Genomic DNA, 18,718 nt, shown 5'->3' on the forward strand with positions numbered 1-18,718 from the left:
CAGGAATGTGAAAACTTGACTAAGTCCATAAGCAGGGGGAGAACTGATGGTCAGCAGTGGTGTGAAAAAAGCTTTGTTTGACTGGCTTGAGGTACAGCTACAGGAGCGTTCAGCTGGGGCTTGGTTGACCTGAATCACAGAAGCCATGTTCTCAGGTGGAAGAAACACCCCCTAAGGATCCCTCTCATCCCAAACTAGTTATTTGTCGTTGGGATGACTGAACTGACTTAAAAAGATAAGAAATACACCTCTGAAGTGTAAAATATATTCAGGCAAGTCTGTGTCAGATTTACATCGCTGGGATGCCGAGTTATTGATCTGTAAGCTCACCAAATGCTGAACAGAATTCATGAGATATAACTCACATAATGGAAAAATAAATATGCAACAGCTGGCTTCTTTGGGGGAAACCCTTCAGAAGCAAGAGAGGAAATTATTTTATTCAGATTGTTGCAGTGCTTGACAGTAGTGTTTAAGTGTGTATTTCAGAAATTTTAGTTTGAATCCATGAGGGGAAAAAGAAGATAAACATTTTCCCTAATGTCTTGCAGAGGGGCAGTGTTTTCAGTTCTTTCATGTCTAGCAACTAATTAAAGTAAAATGAACAAAATGATGTATACAAAGACTATGACAGTGAAAGAAGTGTGCCTTCTAAAAGGTGCCTTAGAAAGTACATGCCTTTTTTCTGTCAACAAGCTATTTCAGATGACCATGAAATATTTATGTCTTTATAAATACTTTTAGTTATATAGCTGGCTTTGATATGCAGCAAGTAATATGCTGCCCAGTCAGTTCACATGAGATACTAGGTTTTAGTTCGGGGTTTTATCTTTGAAAGCTAAGATTTAATTGCATTTGCATTTTTTGTCATTATTTCCTGCCACTGGAAACAGGATTAATTTTGTTCAAAACAGTGATGGTTTGTTTTCTGTAATTTTGTCCCATTCTTGTTATGGGGAGCTGCACTGTGTTCACATAAGAATGTTGAGCTGTATGAAAAAAGTAAATGAATATGCATGTACGAGGCTACACCACAAACCGGGAAGCTGGGATACTGGGGAGAGATAACAAAGCCAATGTCATCTGGGCTGGTCATGGAATAGGAGACATTTGAGTTAAATCAAGCTTGAGAACTTGGGCCACCTCTGCGTGGAGCAGCCCTTCTGCTTTGCTTTTTTCAGGATCTGAACTGGCAAGGCCATGCTATGAGTGGACTAGCTTAGCATGTCATTAGCTTAACTTTGGGCTACCTGTACCATATCGCAGTATATCACAGACACACCCTTAGCAGTGCTTTTCTCATGGTACCAGGACTCCTGCAGTGACGTGGCATTCATGGAACAGGTTTCTGCTCCTTGGTGCTCCTTCCTGTTGAGCGAAAACTCAACTTTCCTTGGCAAAGTTCATACTCTGACGAGGTTTTCATGAAGTATATACCTGCCTTTGGGTTTATTTGTGGCTTCTCTCACCTTCTCTGGCTATGTGTCCCAGTAACGTCCAGCATCTGGTGGCCTTTCCTGGAAAACAGTCAACAAGACTCAAACATCCTGGAGACTCCCCGTTTCCCTCCTGGCATTGCCTTCATTGGCATCCCAACACCCCTTTTGCCTCCACTGTTTTTCAGGGATGCTCTTAATATCTTGTCCCCCCTGGTCTCCTCAGCCATGTGTCTGCTGGTGGGAAGTCCTGTATTCACTCTGAATTTTTGTCGCATCTGTGATTTTTGTCAATAACCTCTACAAAATCTGCAATAGTGAAACAACAAAATACCCCAGCTGGGATCAGGATCCTGTTGTACAGCAGAGGATATGGACCCAGGGAAACATTTTGTTCCGTGGAGTGCTAATAGTCTCTGTCACTTTAATAAAATTGCCAGGATCTTTATTGTTCTGAAATACATTAAACCGTTGTTGCTCTTGGCAATCTGCTATTAACCCTCTTTCATGCTGTGATTAGCCTTCTATTCATACTTTGTTTCTTGTCTGTTAAATAGATTTTAATTGAAAATAGGGCTTCAACTTTTTGCTTTGTGGCTTCAAAACGAATTGATTCTTCTTAAAAGCATAAAGGAACCCTTTCCATCAGGCATGGGGTACATTAGGGTTTTTTAATGGAGGGATGCACTGGACTAGAGTTGGCGCCGTTTCCAGGCTGGTTAAATTACGTTCACAGCTTCTGTCTAATCTGTTGTTTTTGCTATAAAAACATGTCTTTCAGGTTAGAGAAATTACTATTATGTTTTACACTTGTAGGTGTTTTTATAACACAACTCATTCCTTTGTGATTTTTCTCAGGCGATTTCCTTTTGTATTGATCCAAGTGTCTTTGGTTTATAAGTCCTGGCAAAGGCACGGTCAGAGCTTTCACAGAGATATACCATCCCTGTCTTGTACTGTGGCAATCATTAATGTGGCTTAGTTTTGCCAAAAGATATGGTAAACATCTGGATTTATTGCTTTGAGAGAACTGAATGTTAGCCGGAACGTGACTGCATCAGTATGTACGAGACAGGCCTGGTATTCTGTGCGTGTATTCCAGTTATGTTGGGGATATTTAGAAATATCTCATTTACGTGTTAGTATCAGAAATACTTGTTATTTCATTGTAAAAGGCAAATGAAGCTAAGGTCCAGGAAAAAAGTTTTATTTACCTCCTGAGGACTTGAAAAAACTATATTTGAAAGGAATCACCGTAATCAAAATGCCATCCTATAAATTTCTCCCTCTGTCTGATCATCATTTCTTTTTAACATACTGTTGGTATGTATGCCTGCAAGTATGTGTCCATACGGCTGTATTCACAGATTATTTATTGGCTTAAAATTACATTATGGAAATAATCATATCAGAGCTGGTTTCCTCTTCCACTCGTCCTCCACATCGCTATCTCAGTAAAAATATATAAGGAAACAAGATACTTTAGAACCCAATTTATTACCTCCTGCTGGTAGCAATAACCTGGAAATAACAGCAAATAGTAAAATTCAAACTTGAGGCAGACGTTGGAGCTGGGAACAGCTGTAGTCGAATTTATAAAGGATAAATTCAATGTAACAGCTATAGAAATGTGCAATGTTTCAGAGGCTCCCAGATTAGTACTTGATTGCTTTCTCGAGTTTGTTCTGTAGATTGGGAAGAATGCGGGATTTTAAAAGGTACGAATGAGCGTAATAAATAAGCGCTACTTGAATCAGAGATATTGCCTTCCCCTCTCACTCTTCTCTTTCCTGGCTTCTGCCTTTCCCCTCGCCCCAAAAAGTGATTAATATTTTTCCAGGGAAAATAATTGCACAGAAAGCAGGTTTTTTTTCTATATGAATGCAGGAAAATGCCACTACAAAGTCAATTATTGAGCAAAATCAGAAGCTGTCCAGGATGTATAGACAGTCCCAGCAGCTGTGTTCATTTATCATAGGCGTAATGGAGTTTTTGTTCCCGAACAGGGCATCTGCAGCCAGGCTATCTGTGCCTTTTTGGAAGCTACAGTGTGTGAGGGAGGATTTTGGCATTTGGAAGGTTTGAAGAAAAAAACACTTCATAGTTAATGAAAAAAATAAGAAAAAGGAAAAAAGAAATTTATGAGTATGACAGAATAGCAATAGAAAATCACGTCAAGCTTTTAAATAAAACTGATGGAAATCAGAATTGGCTGAAGAAGGGATGAAGCTCTTTTTATAGACGAACCCTCTGGTCCATCCAGTCACTCTGGCTATCGTGCTGGAATTGTGGCTCTTTATCCCTGCCTGGTTATGGAAAAGGATGGTTTTCCATATGCATTTATTAATGCAGCTTGTTTCTTTTTGTTATTCCTGAAGGCTTTCACTGGAGGACTGTAGTCAGTGTGAGCGAGTATAAACTAGCACAGACGTAGAATATATCTGGATATTTGCATAGAACAGTCTGTGAATTTTCTGATTTACATTTTACAGAATATATAGAGTTACTTAAGGAAGTGAGTAAACAAGCAGTCTTATTCCAGAGACAAGTAGGATGTTGGTCCTGGGAAAAGAGGTCTCAGTGCTCTCAGAATTAAATAGGGCATCAGCCTGAGGGAGGAGGAGGAGCAGGAAGGGGCTGGCAGGGATTTCCTCCAGAATAGGAAGCAGTCTTCCAGGAGTCTGCGATGGCTGGTAGGCTTTGCCAGTCAGCAAAACCCTGCCCCTTTAACTTTTTGCAATAATTTTTTCCTTGTTACTCTTCCATCTAAAATCAATTTAAAATGCCCTTGGCCCCACTGGTTGTAGCTGGATTTTGAGGGGGGAAAACTGATCTACTTTATCTACTGGCTTCCACATTTAAATAGTTAAATTACAATATGGAAACAACCTAAAATCAGCGAGGAGGAGAGTGCCATCACTAACAATGATGCCTTGAGTTAGAGTGGAGTAGGACTGGGCTTTATTCCATGGGTTGGCCATCTGCACTCAATTTTATTTCCTTTCATTTCTTCAAGTGAACTCGAAAAATAATACAGTTTTGCAAAGCTTGATGCTGAAAAGCAGGTTAAGCCATGCATGAGACTTCTTGGTAAAATAAATACTCTTATCCTTAAAACTCTTAATATTTATCTCATTCTGCCTGTCGCTTCCCTGCGAGGTCTCTAGAAAAAGGTCTGTTTATGTTAACAGTCAGGCGAATTGGATTTATGCCACCTTGTTGTAATCTCTCAATGAACATGTCAAAGGCCTTAGAGTGTCTCAGAAATCATTCAGAAAATAGTCTTTTTTTTTACTAATGTACTATCTGTCAACTTAAAATTTAATCACATCTGTTGTTTAATCCTGAGATTCCGATGAGCTGGAATCGTGAGCACTGGTATTGGTCTGAATTCTCAGCTTCAGGATGTGCGAATCAAAATTAATTGGGATTTCGAGCACTGAAGTTTTGTGCACTTAAGAAGAAGTTGTTTTTCTTAAAATGATTATTTTAAAAGAAAATGTTAAAATATCAGAAAAGGAAATATTGCTTATGTATTTGGCATATTTTAATAAATTCATTTCAAGTCAATTCCATGCATGGAAGCAAAGAAAAATAGACATTAAAAATAAAAATGAGCATGAAGCAAACTCTGTGGCTATAAAAATTAATGAAGTCATGGTAATACCATGGCAGAGTAAACTCAAACAAGCCTTTGCCTTTTGAAAGAACTGCTTTGATATTGATATATCTAAAGAGACAGCCAAATTCAGCCCATAATGTAATTAAAATGCAATATCCTATGACTCAGAAGGCAGATTTAAGAGTCTTTCCTCTTTCCCCTTCTTTTCCTTCCTCCTTCTGCCCCAAATAAAAAGGCGAGAGAAGTTAATTGAAACTAGAAATCTCTTATGATAAAATAAAATACAAAGGAATCAGCTTTCTAAATTTATTGTCCATTTCATCTGAACTGGTACTTTGGCAGAGTTTGGTGTTGGCCGATCTCTTGGGTGAAGAGGCTGGGAGATCCATGCCTGCCTTGAGCACTGGCAACTCGAGTGAATGTGTCTCCTCCCAGGCAGGGAGATGCTTTCTGCATGTCTGTACAGAAGAAACTGAGAGCTCTGCTCAGCTCTGTTGAAGTAGGTGGAGAAAATTCAGAGGTCTGGACCCTGCCTCTGTAATCTAGAGGTGGCATTGCCCTGAAGGGAATGGGTATGGGGGGATGTCACCTCCCTCTGCCAGCCCCTGGCTCTGCAGCGTGAGCTGCTTTGGATTTCTTTCTTATGTGTCTTTCTCTTCAGTATGGTGTGAAAAGGTCTCCTTGGCCTTAAATGTGGGGATTAGATTCCAGTTTGTCACTCCAGCATTGTAGAAAATCAACTTACATTTAGTTTTAAAGGGTCTGTTTACCATTAAACATGGTCTTAATTGGCCTGCTGAAGATGGATGATTTAGATAAAACTTCAAGTGCCTCCCTGGATGCAGGGTTAGCTTCTTGCTCTGGGAGGTCAGACCCTAAAAAACCTCTGGATTTTGGTGCGTTGTGGAGAACTAAGGCCAGCAGTGAACTCCAGAGTTTTGTCCTTTGGTCAGGTCGAAGTCAGAGCCCTGCTTTTCTTTTTACCTTTCTTTTTTTTCTCTTAGTTACTAGACCAGTTGATGGGAAGCTGTGCCTGGGTCCTGCTCCCTCTGCGTCCCAGCTGTGTAACGTGCCGTGTCTGTCCCAGTGCATGGTGTCCACCTGGTCGGTGTGGGGCCCCTGCCTTCACGAGAACTGCCAGGACCGCCACGGAAGAAGAGGTGATGGCTGCTCTTACATATTGCTCTTGCCGCATTGGGGGGTCTAAAGCGAGTAATGGAATATTATGATAATGTTGAAAAGCAGTGATGTCAAATTCTACTTCGGGAGATGAATGTATTTTTTTAAAAATTAATGTAGGATGAAGCTCCTAGATGTGCGACCAGGAGTGGAATAGAACCTTTAAAAGCTTTTTGCAGTTATTCTTGGGAAGAGAAAAAAAACCCCATAGTATTTTCAGCCTGATTCAGATGCTTTTATCCTGCGCTGAACTTGTAGAAAAGGAGGATTTCTTGGGGTAGCAGCCGCAGACCACAGTGCTGGGCTGTCCCTCTCTGATGCCTCTCTGAGGTCCTGCTGCGTGCCTGGATTCGAGGACAATGCTTGGGAGAGCTTAGAAGGTGTCAGGATTGACGTGTATCCCCCAGCCTTGCCGTCTTGGAGTTAGGCTGACCCAAGGGATTGTTCTCGTTGTTCCGGGTTTGGTTTAACTTCCTGGAAGAAGAGTATTCAAATATAGAGTAACCCCCCTGGGTCTGAATTGCCTGGTGTACGTGTTTGCTGCTGCAGCACTTTGAGATGCATTGCTAAGCCTCTAAGTTGAAAAGATGGCTGTTGGAGTTCGTGTCAGGGAATGAATACTGTTTGGAAATCACACTTTCCTGAAAATAGCACAGGTTTTTGAACTGATCGGAGCTGGTCAGAATTTTTCAACTTAAGAAATAATAAAAATATACGGTTAAATATAAAAATTTGCAAAACAGTTTTGTTTTGAAAATGTTTTGAATTATTTTGTTTTGCTCATTTGAGAATGGTGGAAGTTTGATCTGTTTTATTCTCTGGAATGTTTTATTTTTCATTTTCTTTGTTTCATGGCCAAGGCATTTCCATGGGATCTCCACTAATGCTGTATATTTGCCTCTTGTCTCCGGCTGTTGTAGGAAAGACCACCATGTATTTTTTTTCCGCCTTTCTTAGAATTCTGTGTCATTTACATAACAAAACATGCTGAAAGTATGTATTAGTTCTGCATTTTGTATAGCAACATGACTTTCAGTTTTATTCAGGAGGAGGTAGATTATGTAATCAATTCTTCCATTATTTCTGTAACCTTTTTCTTTCGCTTTACCTTTGAATCTTCCAATTTAATAGGATGTCATTTCAGAGGGATCTGATATGCATTATGTATCAGAAGTCCTTACACTTTCATAAAGCAGAATACTAATTTCTTAGTAAACTGCTCTGCTGTATTTCAAAACAAGTCTTTTCATTAGTGGATTCCCAGGCAGAATATAGATATCCTTTATATCTTCAAATCCTTTATATCTTCAATTCTTTAATTGCTCCTCTTTTCATCTTAGTGTTGTTATTACATTAATATGTGCATCAGTGCAAATTCCTATGTTTGGATATCCGTATTTCTATCTAATGTTGATGAAAGGGAAAAAGAAATGTGAAAAGTGTGGGTCGTTGGAACTCTTTACACACCAATAGATTTTGCATACCTGGAATGTGGGCACATACTGCCCATTCCATCCCAACCAATTCAGTTTGTAACTGTTGTATTCTTGTTCGCCTTTATAGTCCCCAGTTCCAGATGCCCTACACAGTCCACTTGCTACTTGATTATTGGTATAAATAGTTTTTGCTGTTGTCCAGTTAATTCTCTTTCTTTTTTTCCAGGCTTTAGAATGAGACAAAGGCAAGTGATCGTGGATCCAGTAGGCACCCTGGCAGGTTGTCCGCATTTAATTGAATCTATTCCTTGTGAAGACCCGGTGTGCTATGAGTGGATTGTTTCAGAAGGAATATGTGTGACTGACCATGGAAAATGCGGACCTGGAAACCGCTTCCTGACAGCTGTATGCAAGAACAAGAAAGGTGTGTAACGGTGTTGTCTTAAAAGCCCCATGGCTTTTTGTGCCTCCTTTTAAAATCGTATTCTGCTGCAGAGCAATTGCAATTACTTACAATAGCTCCTTACTGAATTTTTATGAAACTTTCGGATTTTTGAGTTGACTGTGATGCTCAAGAAAGACTAGCGCTGATATTACCTGGGATTTTGCTTGGAGCCTTAAATTCTGTTTTATTCTAAAGGACATGGCTCACCAGCACAGGTTGTGCGTTGTCACCGCTGGCCTTAGGGCAAAAGTCAGGTACCAGTGGCCTGGTTCTCCCTCGAATCCTTTTTTTTCGCACGTCTTGTACTAAAGTAGGGCTGTTGCTGAGGCCAGCAGCACTATGGGCATTCACAAAATTAATCTGTCCCCTAGCATTTCTTCCCTCCTGACTTTTTAGCGTGCGGTCTGAATGTTTATCTCGTTATGGTAACCCTCTTAGAGTCATGAGAAGGGATGCTCGGTTGTGCTGCCAGAATTGATACAAGAATTGGATGTAAATGAAATGATTGTACTGAGTAATACTTTACTTGGCAGCAGTTTGAGACCTGCAGTGTGTTCAGTTTACAAGTTGTTAATAATGAATAAGTACATTTTTATATGACGTTTACAAACAACCAGCGAGAGCTTATTTCTTGTGCGTGGTTTGAACCTCAGCCGAAAGTTTCATTTCTTCATAAGGTCAGTCTTGTCAGATCTTTGGATTCAATTACGTGGAGCATGATTTTGCAGTCCTTAGTCACAGTGAGGCTGTGCTATCATCTCAGAAGTGGCAAAACTGTGGAACTTTAGAGCCTGGTGTTATATCTGAAATGGAGAATTCTTCCTTTACATGCTGCTCAGACTGATCACAGGAAACAATCTCAAGTCAATAACAAGAGGGGTTAATTGGCAAGTCAGTAACGTTTACGAGGCATTAGAATCTGAGAGAATAAAATGATGGCTGCTTTGAGTGGATAGCACAGATCCTCCTGAAATACATTAAAAATATGTGTGATTTTCTTGTAAGCTTGTGAAAATGGGAAAAAAGAAAAAAAAATCAGCTGTTACAAATGGCTTGGCTAGAATATACTGGAGAGCAGAGAGCTGTCTCTGCATGTGGTCTGAGTGGTCTCTTCCAGTGTCTGATTGTAACTGTAGGTCTGGTCCTGCACTGGTGTGTGCAGATGGAGCCTCGTATTGCTGAGGAGCACCATGTACTTCACACTGTTGAAACTGTGCCAACAGCCAGTTTTACGCTCCAACTTGCGACTTGGAAGGCAAGCGTGTAACATGGCAGATGCTTATTGATCTCTGATCAAACTGTTCGCTGTGGCTATGATCCTTACAAAGCCACGACTTTGAAGTGTCTCTTCCTTGCTTAATTGTTCAACAAGATGCTGGTAGTCTCTCAGTATCCTTTTCCCCTTCAATTACTCTGTGCAAGTTCTAGTTACCAAGAAAAAAGAAGCCGTTGAGACATTCTTTTCACCTGCCACTCCAAGGCAGACGTCGTCATGAGATGGGACGATCTTCCCGTTCTAATTAAGAAGTTCTAATCCAGTTCTAATCTGTCCAGTTCTGATTCCGACTAGATTTCTGTTGCAGTAACGGGTGTGTATTTTCTTGGATAAAAGCTGGAGTAAGTGGCAGAATTACATGAAGTGTTTTGCCTGGAATAGTTGGTGGGTCGGTAGTGGGAAGCCAGTAGGGAGTCCTGTGAAACTCTGAGATGTACCAGTTACAGGTAAAATAACATAAGGCAAATGGACAGTGTTATACCATTCAAAATTCTGTGCAAGTAACTGCTTTGCTGAAAGCATTTAGAGTAGCTGCATTATGTGCTGATATTTTCATTTACTTAAGCATCTTCTGTAGAATCGAGCTCCATATCCTAAAATCCAGTCTTTTATCCAGTCATTCTGTCATCCATGCATGGTGTTGTTGCTCAGAATTCCCAATGAATGCTTAAAGGGATAAAAAAATACATTTCTTTCGGTCCTCATGAAATGACAAAATCCAGTGTATCCATCATCTTAACAACAGTTCATTTGGGCCTGGAGTATGTTGATTAAGGCCCTTTGGGTCCTTTGTGTATCCCTGCCTGCAAGATGTCTTCATTTTTATATAAATGCCAGACTTTTTGACATGATGCAGTGTGTTAGTTCACGTCTCTTTAGAAGCAGCTGATCTGTCAGTCCTGTTTGTGTCAGCCATACTGCAGAAGAGCTTGGCATCGTGGTGTCTTGCCCTTGACCTTCTCCTCTCCCTCCATCCACACCGTGTCCTTCACTAGCCTGTGGTCTGCTGTGTAATGCTGGATTGTTGCATACTGCCCTTCACGGCCCAGAGAGCTGAGGCCTTTTCCGTGAGGAGGCTGTTTTTTCCTTAGCCAAAAAAGAGCTTTAATTACATTGACTGCAACAGGAAAGAGCTAGCCATGATTTTAAGTCCTCTCTCCCATGGCAGAGGACTTCTGTAGTGCTGGCAGAACCTGTGGGATCCCCTTGGCCTGAACTTTCCTCCAACCAGGTGGAGCATGGAGGTGCATTGTTGTCTCTCAAGTATGTTCACAGACAGTGAAGTTAACAAGGCATTAGTCCTTCTCTGTCCCACTTTTGGTCACTGCAATGTCTTTATCCCATGCCATGTCTCTTGCATGCTCATGGTGCCAGCCCATGCCATGAGAGAGGTTTGGGAGGAACCTGTTTGGGCAAGGAGCAGTGGCTAACTAACCTTTCTCCATCTAAAACCTCATCTTCAGAGCCCCTTGCAGTGTTCTTCCTTTCCATTTTTAAAAGCTATTCTTTCTGGTGAGATTGTGTGGTACTGACCCAGGTAACAAACTGCTGCTGGCCTGAGCTGGAGCTTGAACAACTCATGAGTCACACATGGGTCTAACTCTGGTTTGCAGGGTTTCGCTGAAGACTTCCCTGTCAAAGCCGTGTCTCTTCGTAAGGGCTTGTATGAATTTTAGTGATGTAACTCTTTTACTTCCAATCAGTCTAGAGGTACAGAAATGATTTTTTGTTTCTTAAATAGTTTAATGCAGGGGGTGCCTAATGAAGGGGCCTCCATGGGGGCGCATTCTACGTATGGCAATCTTCATGCAGTAGCTGGAGTCTCTGCTTTGTGATTTGCAGCAGTTAGCAGAGATGAGGAGGAATGAGAAGACGGTAGTACTCTCATTACTTTGCCATTGTTAGTTGTCTTCTGCATAGCAGTGTCTCTAATCGTCTCTTAGTAAGTTATTGAACATGCAGATGATGCTTGAGAGCAGTGCTTAGTGTCTGGTCCATATCCCTTGAGTGTACCTCTCCTGTACATCAGAAGACAGTAGTGTAATAAATCAAATGAAATGAAATAATGTGTAGAAATGCAATGAAGTAATGCATAGAATAGGAAAAGACCTGTATTGCCTGCTTCTCTGAAACAAAATTTGTCAGCAAGGCATTTTTTATTTAGCGACGGATACTTTTGGGAAAGTCTGTGAAGCCAGAAGAATAGTGCAGGAAAATGGATGATGATACTATAAATTTGACTGTGTAAGTGTATCATTGGGTACATAGATCTGTAATTCAGATCAAAGAATGTATTTGAAAACTCTTTTTTATATTCACAGACAATGCAAGAATTATTTATGATTTTTCAGAATAGTTGTTTTAGGTTGTTCAGCAAGGAATTGAATTATATGCTGTTTGTAATGTATTGTTGATCAGATACTTGCAAGTATTTGACATTTGAATTTGGGCAGTCTTGATTAGAACCGACAAACATTACTGTGCATTGACCAGATGAAAATAACTCTCTGAAAACTTCCCAGTTCATTTGGTCTCTCTAAATGTTGCCAATCAGTAGATCCAAACCATGGACACGGTCACAACCTTTACATTTTAAAATGTAGTCGGACAGTAGCCAAATTGTATTGCATTTCTTTTTTATTTCTTTTTTTTTTTTTTTTTTTTTTTTTTTTTTTTTTTTTTTATTTGAAGACAAAGACCAAACCAATCTTGTGTGCTCTGCTTGTTATGTCTTTGTGATAGGTACAAGCGCTGTGAGTATGGAGAGACAAAGGGAATTCAGTGTTGTAGCAGTGGGCAGAAAACTGCACATAACATTAGACAGCAGGACTTGGCTCAAGGTCAGCAGGTAAAAGTTCAGTCCAAACAGGAGTTGCTGGCCCTTCATACGTAGTTTCCTGGTCTTTTGATATAGATGCTAAGAAATCGGAATTTTGACAAAACTGAATTTGACATAGGGACGTTGTTTGTTTCAGTCTGATGTAGGAACTTGGGAACCTTTTTTATTGTTATTTTCCATATCTATTTTAGGCTGTGTTAATAATAGAAGGATAGATTGAAACAAGACAGATGTGGAACCAGAATGCGGTTTTTAGAAATAGTCATGTAGCTCGTTAGCAGAGCAGTTGTTATAGTGAGGAGTACAACCCGAGAACAAAAGTAAAAGGAACTACAGTAATAAATTCATGAAATAAGAAGGATGACTCATAAAAGTAAAATTCATTTTCTGGGCATTTATAAATGCTTCCGACAATACTGTAAACTAAATCTCACCTATTAGCAATGCTTTTGAATAGATTGTAAAATGTTATTATTCAGAATCATACCCGCAAGTCGTCAATTTCGTTGTAATTCCCATGTCATCATTTATTAATTTGCTTCTGCTTGTTCTGATTTCTACCACAAAAATTACTTGTAACAGAGATGATTTCTCTGTGATAGTCAATAGCATAGTGTTTAAATAATCAAAAATATGAAATAATTTACACCCAAAGGCTTCGTTGGTTTTTATCAGAAATTACCAGATCGACAACAAGGTTTAATGCAAAGGTTGTGTGGTTTTGCTGGATTCAGTCATTTTACCCTAACCTAGTTAACAAATTTAATCACAACTCAAAAGCTGCTCAGTATTTGCCTTTCTATACTGTCAGCTTGGGTATCAGAGTTTTTTGTTCTGTGAGAGTTAAAATTGAGGGCTTGTCTTCCTTTTTGAGGACAGTATTTATCACAGCGCCAAATAATCTGTGGGTTCCTTCTTCATGCAGTTCATGCAGTGATGGGGAGATGCAGGTGCCGAACTCAGAGGAGCAGAACTCTAGAGGTGCCCGGAAGAACATTGGTGTCTCTCTTCCCTTGTAGCACCCCAGTGACTGTTTCTGAGACCTGTCACAAAGCCACCTTCTTCAGCAGCTTCTGCCTTACCTAGGTGCTCCCAGGCGCTTTGGGGGTTTCTGTGCACCCTTCCCAGCCATATCTGAGTAATACCTGGCAGGTCCGGGGACTCCTGGCTGTCAGGGGTGAACCACCCTGCTACAATCTGCCAGGGTAGCAGCTTAGCCATAAAGTGTGCTGCAATCCCACTGTCGTAGCTGGTGAGGTGGCAGGGTGTTTTCTTTAGGTAGTCTCAGTGGAATAAGCTGGTGGCTTCGAGCTGCAGGAGTTTCCTGAGCCGGGGGGGCAGCACACATCACCTGAGCCTGGGCTCACGGAGCCTCAGCGCTGCCTGACGTCGGGCTGCATGAGTGACAGCAGAGAGCAACCAGGAACATAAATCATTGTGGAGTGAAAAATCAATCCTCCTCATTCCAGCAGTGCTATGCCAGGTGATTAAACCTATGGGTTTTTTTCCTTTCCCTCCCCTTTTTTTTTTCTGGTACTAACATGAATGACCTCCCCGCCAAAACCCCCCGGCGTACTACTACTACTATTGCTGTTCTGGCAGTGTTAGTAAGAGTCATTTCAGCACAGCTTTGGTTTCATTTTTCTGTGCGATCTCTTTGGTTCTAGGCAGTCAGTGTCTAGAACATGGCACTTGCCAAGAAGACAAGAGGCTTTTGAAGTGTTAATACGTTCATTGAAAAAGTACATGTTTGGGTTGAAATATAACTATTGCTAAATTTCTGTTCCACCTGGCAGTTTTATTTGTGAAACTAGAGAACAGTATTTCAGAGTCAAAATGTTTTCTTTCAGCATTTTTTAGATTAAATGATTAATGTTTGCTTTTCTTGTAAATGATCTAGGCCAAGTCTTAAACAAAATTAAAAAATCAAAATATTTTTAAAAGAGGTTGTTAATATAAAAGCAAAATACTTCTTTTAGATTAAACAAACATTTTGCCTTATCTTGAAATTACTTTTTCCCCAAATCCTCCCCCAGCCTCTCATCAGTCTACTTAAAACAGAGTTACAGGTTACAGAGTTTTTTCTTCCTTTTCCTTTTTTTTTTTTTTTCCCCTTTGGTTCAGTGGCCAAACAGAAATCCATTATTCACACGGCTCTGTTGACAGAGCAGACACTGAAATCCTGTTGGAATTCAAGCCAAGAGTAAAGGGAAGTAAGGTAAAATCAAAGCAGTGTTATTTTAAGATCCAATATTACTTTCGGCCAAAGCTTGGCAGTGAAGCCCTGCACTTAGGGAAGCTGGGGGCTCTTTGGGGGTAGATGGTTAATAATGGTGTGCTCAGTTACCGTTCTGTACTTCCAGCATGTCCTGTGGTCCCTGGGAGCGGCTGTCTCCAGAGGAAGCTTGCGCTGTGCGCTCTGCCTGGGGCACAGCATCATGAGAGGCACGAGCATCCCCAACAGCTGGTGCTTGGACCCTCCAGAGGCAAGGGGCTGCAAGTTGAGATGATGTCTGCTTTTATTCTTGGTCGAGCACATGAAGCTAGCAGCTTTCTGAGAATTTCTGTTTTAACATAAATCTCAGCAAAGCCAAGTTCTTACCTGGGAAGAAGTCTTGATTTTTCATCCTGTAATGGATTAGTGATGTAGAATGAATTTGCAGAGTCTGTTTAATTTCTCAGAGAGAAGATTTACTGTGTTCAGTTATGGAAAGTAAGTTTTAAGTAAGTTCTTTCTGACATACCAGAATAAGATCTTAAATCTCCATTGATGTGGATTGATGTGTCTAGTGACACAGCGCCATGTCTAATGGTGCATCTAGATTCTGTCTCTCCTGGAAGAGTAGTGTAAGCTTAGATTGTGATAATGCCTTATTTTAGAAACGGAAACTTTTGGAAACTAAAAGAAACAATTTTGTTTGTAAATGTTTTCAAGTTAATGTGGAAATGCACCTATCTTTAATCTGACCTTAATACATGGAGTAACAAAAATCAATTTTACTTCAGTCGATGAATTAGAAACTGTTTTCTCTCAAATTTTTAAATCATCGAGGTTCAAAAAGACAGACTTACATCTCGCTTTGTTTAAATTTGTGTGCTGTCAGCATTAGTGGCACAGCACTGGCAATGGGAGTTTTGCCTGACGAGAGCGTGATTAATACATATACGCTATGGAATACTCATGAAAACGCAAACTGCAAGTGAGAGGACTTTACAGCTGTAAGGTTTGGAATTATTTTTTAGGGAACAGTTAAATTATCCAGTTGCTCGACACACTTGCCCATACCATTAATTAAATTAAACAGGTACAGCTCTTCTAAGCCTGCGGGTTCAATTACTATCGTGGGGCTCAGCCTTCTGCACCACATTGCTCATTCCTCCGTCATCGGAGCTGTTGGTCCCAAAGCAGGATGTTCTCGGACAAATTTGCGTAAATCCTTAAAGGCACCGTGCAGAGCTTTCTAGTATTTAGATGGGATCTCTATTTCTCCTTTTGCAGCTGAGGTGGAAGGAGCGTACTGCAGTATAGTAGCGATGCTGGTGAGTATTGTGAGGATTGCAGGAATCCTGAAGAATGGCGTGTGGTTTGTTCAATAGATTTGAGACCCGTTTTTTTTGTAGTCATAAAGACTGATGTGCTTTTTGAGCAGGCTGGCTGTTCATGGGCCAGCTGGAGTGGATGTAGTTACCTCTGTCAAGCCTTACCTCCCAGCAGCTGGTACCGCGCCAAATATTTGATGTCTCCTACTGGAAACATTTAAAAAGACAAAGCGCAGATTGCGACCTGCTGTAGGACTGGTGCACTGACAGTCCGAGGACAGACACCATTATGAGTTCAAGTGGATTTACCATCTTCGCATCCTCTACTGAAACTGATGTCTGCAAATGAAACAGAAACTCAGCTCTAGGTTAATTTCAGGGTAAGCTGCTGAAAAGCAAGAGCTTTCTTTGCTTAGTCACGCTTTAACAGTTTTACTTCATTCAAGATCATAGCAAACATATGGCCCACTGTTGTGGTTTAACCCCAGCCACCAATTAAGCACCGCACGGCTGCTTGCTCATTCCCCTCCTGCCACCCTGCAGTGGGATGAGGGGGAGGATCAGGAAAAAAAAGTAAAACTCGTGAGTTGAGATAAAAACAGTATAAGATGACAGAAAAGGAAGGGATAATAATAATAATAAGAGTATACAAAATGAGTGATGCACAGTGCAGTTGCTCACCACCCTCTGACTGATGCTCAGCCAGTCGCTGAACAGCGATCGGCTCCCCCTGCCACCAGCTCCCCCCGTTTATACACTGGGTGTGATGTCCTACAGTATGGACTATCCCTTTGGCCGGTTCAGGTCAACCGTCCTGGCCGTGTCCCCTCCCAGCCTCTCGTGCAACTGCTCGCTGGCAGAGCATGGGAACTGTAAAGTCCTTGACTTAGGGTAAGCGCTGCTTAGCAACAACTCAGACATCAACGCGTTATCAACACTGTTCTCATCCTAAATCCAAACCACGGCACTGCGCCAGCTACTAGGAGGAAAATTAACTCTATTTAAGGACAACCACAAGTCAAGGAAGAAATTCAAAAGTCTATGAGCAATGCTGGTAGTAGCTACATATGTGTAAATATCTGTATCTTAAAGTCAGGCATGCTGTGCTGAAATAAAGGCTGGTAGATCTAATATTGGAAAGCTGTTGGTTTGTGGGTTTAAATTTAGAGGATAAACTCCAACATACTGTGATTAACTTTCTGTATCTTTGGATGCAAATGTGTTGCATGGTTTCCAGCTGAACTGGGGCTGTGGTTTGTGTCAGTCGTACAGAAGGCGGCTATAATCGGTATCCACTGGTGATGTTAGCTCTGTGTAGCTGGCAGACCTTCATACCGAAGGAGCTGATTAGGGATATAGCCAGCTTTCATCCTCCCCGTGCTTGGCAATGTTAGGTTTTACAGCTACCTGTGAAAATATTTTTTCTGTGCCAGCTGAGCTAAGTGTGAGCTTGTGGTCAGTGCAGAATGCCTTCAAATGAATTTCTGTGCAAAACCACGATTCTTTTCAGTTTCTAGTGCTCCTTTTTGATAACTAATGTACCCAAAAGATGTTTTCAAGACTGCAGAGCGGTGTTAAAATGGTGAGGGCAAAGGCCATTTCTTCCCTATGGCTGTTTCAGCAGAGAGGAGATGGATGGATTTTCAAAGATCCAGCTACCACTTGCACTTGTGAGGGGGAGCAGCAGGTGCTCGTGGTTTTTTTTATTGTAAATGAACCTGAGCTTCAAACACCTGTAGATTTGGAATGAAGGTTGAAGGTAGCCCTTTCAGAAATGGGAATTTTAACATGAGGAAAAATGTAAACATCACTTACTATGGCAAGACCTGTATTGCCCTTTATGTTTTAAATGCTATGGAGTAAGTTTGACATAAGTTGATCTGAGTTTGTGGTAAAGGTTACCTAAAGAGCATGGCGTGTCTGTGTGACCTGTAGGTCTGTTACATTGGTGCAAGAGGTTTGAAGCAACTGTATAGAAGGATTAATATTTGTGTACTAGGCTGGTGCAAATGTATCCTCTTTATTTATTTATAAACTGTTTTTTAATATCTAGGGAATCTTTATTGAGTTTGCTTTCTAATCTTTCAATTATGAGACCGAAGTAAGGTTCCTATATTGTATTTTGTGACTGCTAATGTATTTATTGTCACTCTTTTTAACTCGGAAAGAGAAATCTTAAAATAAGTTTATTTGGTTTTGCCCCTTGCAATATATTATAGACAAAAATCCCAGATTATTTCAGGAAGAAATGAGAAAAATACCTCTAAGCGCCAGTAGCGATTCGTGTTTCCTCAGTGAAATGGATCACTCAGCACAGAACAGTGTTGGGCTGTTTTGTTTAAACCAAGCATGACTTCACACGCATGTTGAGTTCATGTTCTTTTTAGACACTTACTGAATTTCTTAGGGGACATTGATTCAACAAAGGGGAGATGTGAGCAAAATAAGATCCTTCTTGAACTGTTTGAAAGGTAGGTACGTGGCAAATTCAAAAATTAACTTATGTGGAAGGAAGGAGGCTAGAAGGATCGATTTGAAAAGTGTTATTAAGGACAGGATTCTGGATCTGCGCCCCAAAGGTGGCTGAGGTTACCGAGAGGAGCGTGTGGAGATGCGGCAGTGAGGGTTAATCTCATGCACAAGGGTTTTGGTTTTTTGGGGATTAAACGGATTCCAAAAGTAGTGTAGGATTTCACTGGTTTTCTACTAGTGAAGGAAATGTTTAACATACGTAGATGTTTCCTTCACTCCTTGTATATGATTTGGTAATGTTTGTGTTAAATCTCTCAAACACAGACCACCGGGCACACAGTCCTGAGGGATGAAGGAATTGGGGATGCTTTACAACATCTTTTCATCCTCCTCATCCCAAGCAGAGTCTCTAGGCATTTTATGCTTTAGTCCCACCCTTGCCAGTTTTGAGTCATACAAAAGAGCTCTCTGAA

General features: G+C 40.8%; 1 protein-coding gene across 1 annotated transcript in view; it reads left to right on the forward strand.

Annotated features, from left to right (window-relative positions):
• Positions 1-18,718, forward strand: part of LOC104498431 (thrombospondin type-1 domain-containing protein 7B-like) — a gene marked incomplete at its 3' end in the record, with an annotated part of 167,474 nt that overhangs the window by 76,922 nt on the left and 71,834 nt on the right. The window contains exons 5-6 of the mRNA XM_010141808.1: positions 6,063-6,218; positions 7,900-8,097. Of these exons, the coding sequence (XP_010140110.1) occupies positions 6,063-6,218; positions 7,900-8,097 (354 nt within the window). The remainder of the gene's footprint in view (positions 1-6,062; positions 6,219-7,899; positions 8,098-18,718) is intronic.

Source organism: Buceros rhinoceros, unplaced genomic scaffold (genome assembly GCF_000710305.1).
Source record: "Buceros rhinoceros silvestris isolate BGI_N320 unplaced genomic scaffold, ASM71030v1 scaffold1908, whole genome shotgun sequence".
NCBI lineage: Eukaryota > Metazoa > Chordata > Aves > Bucerotiformes > Bucerotidae > Buceros > Buceros rhinoceros.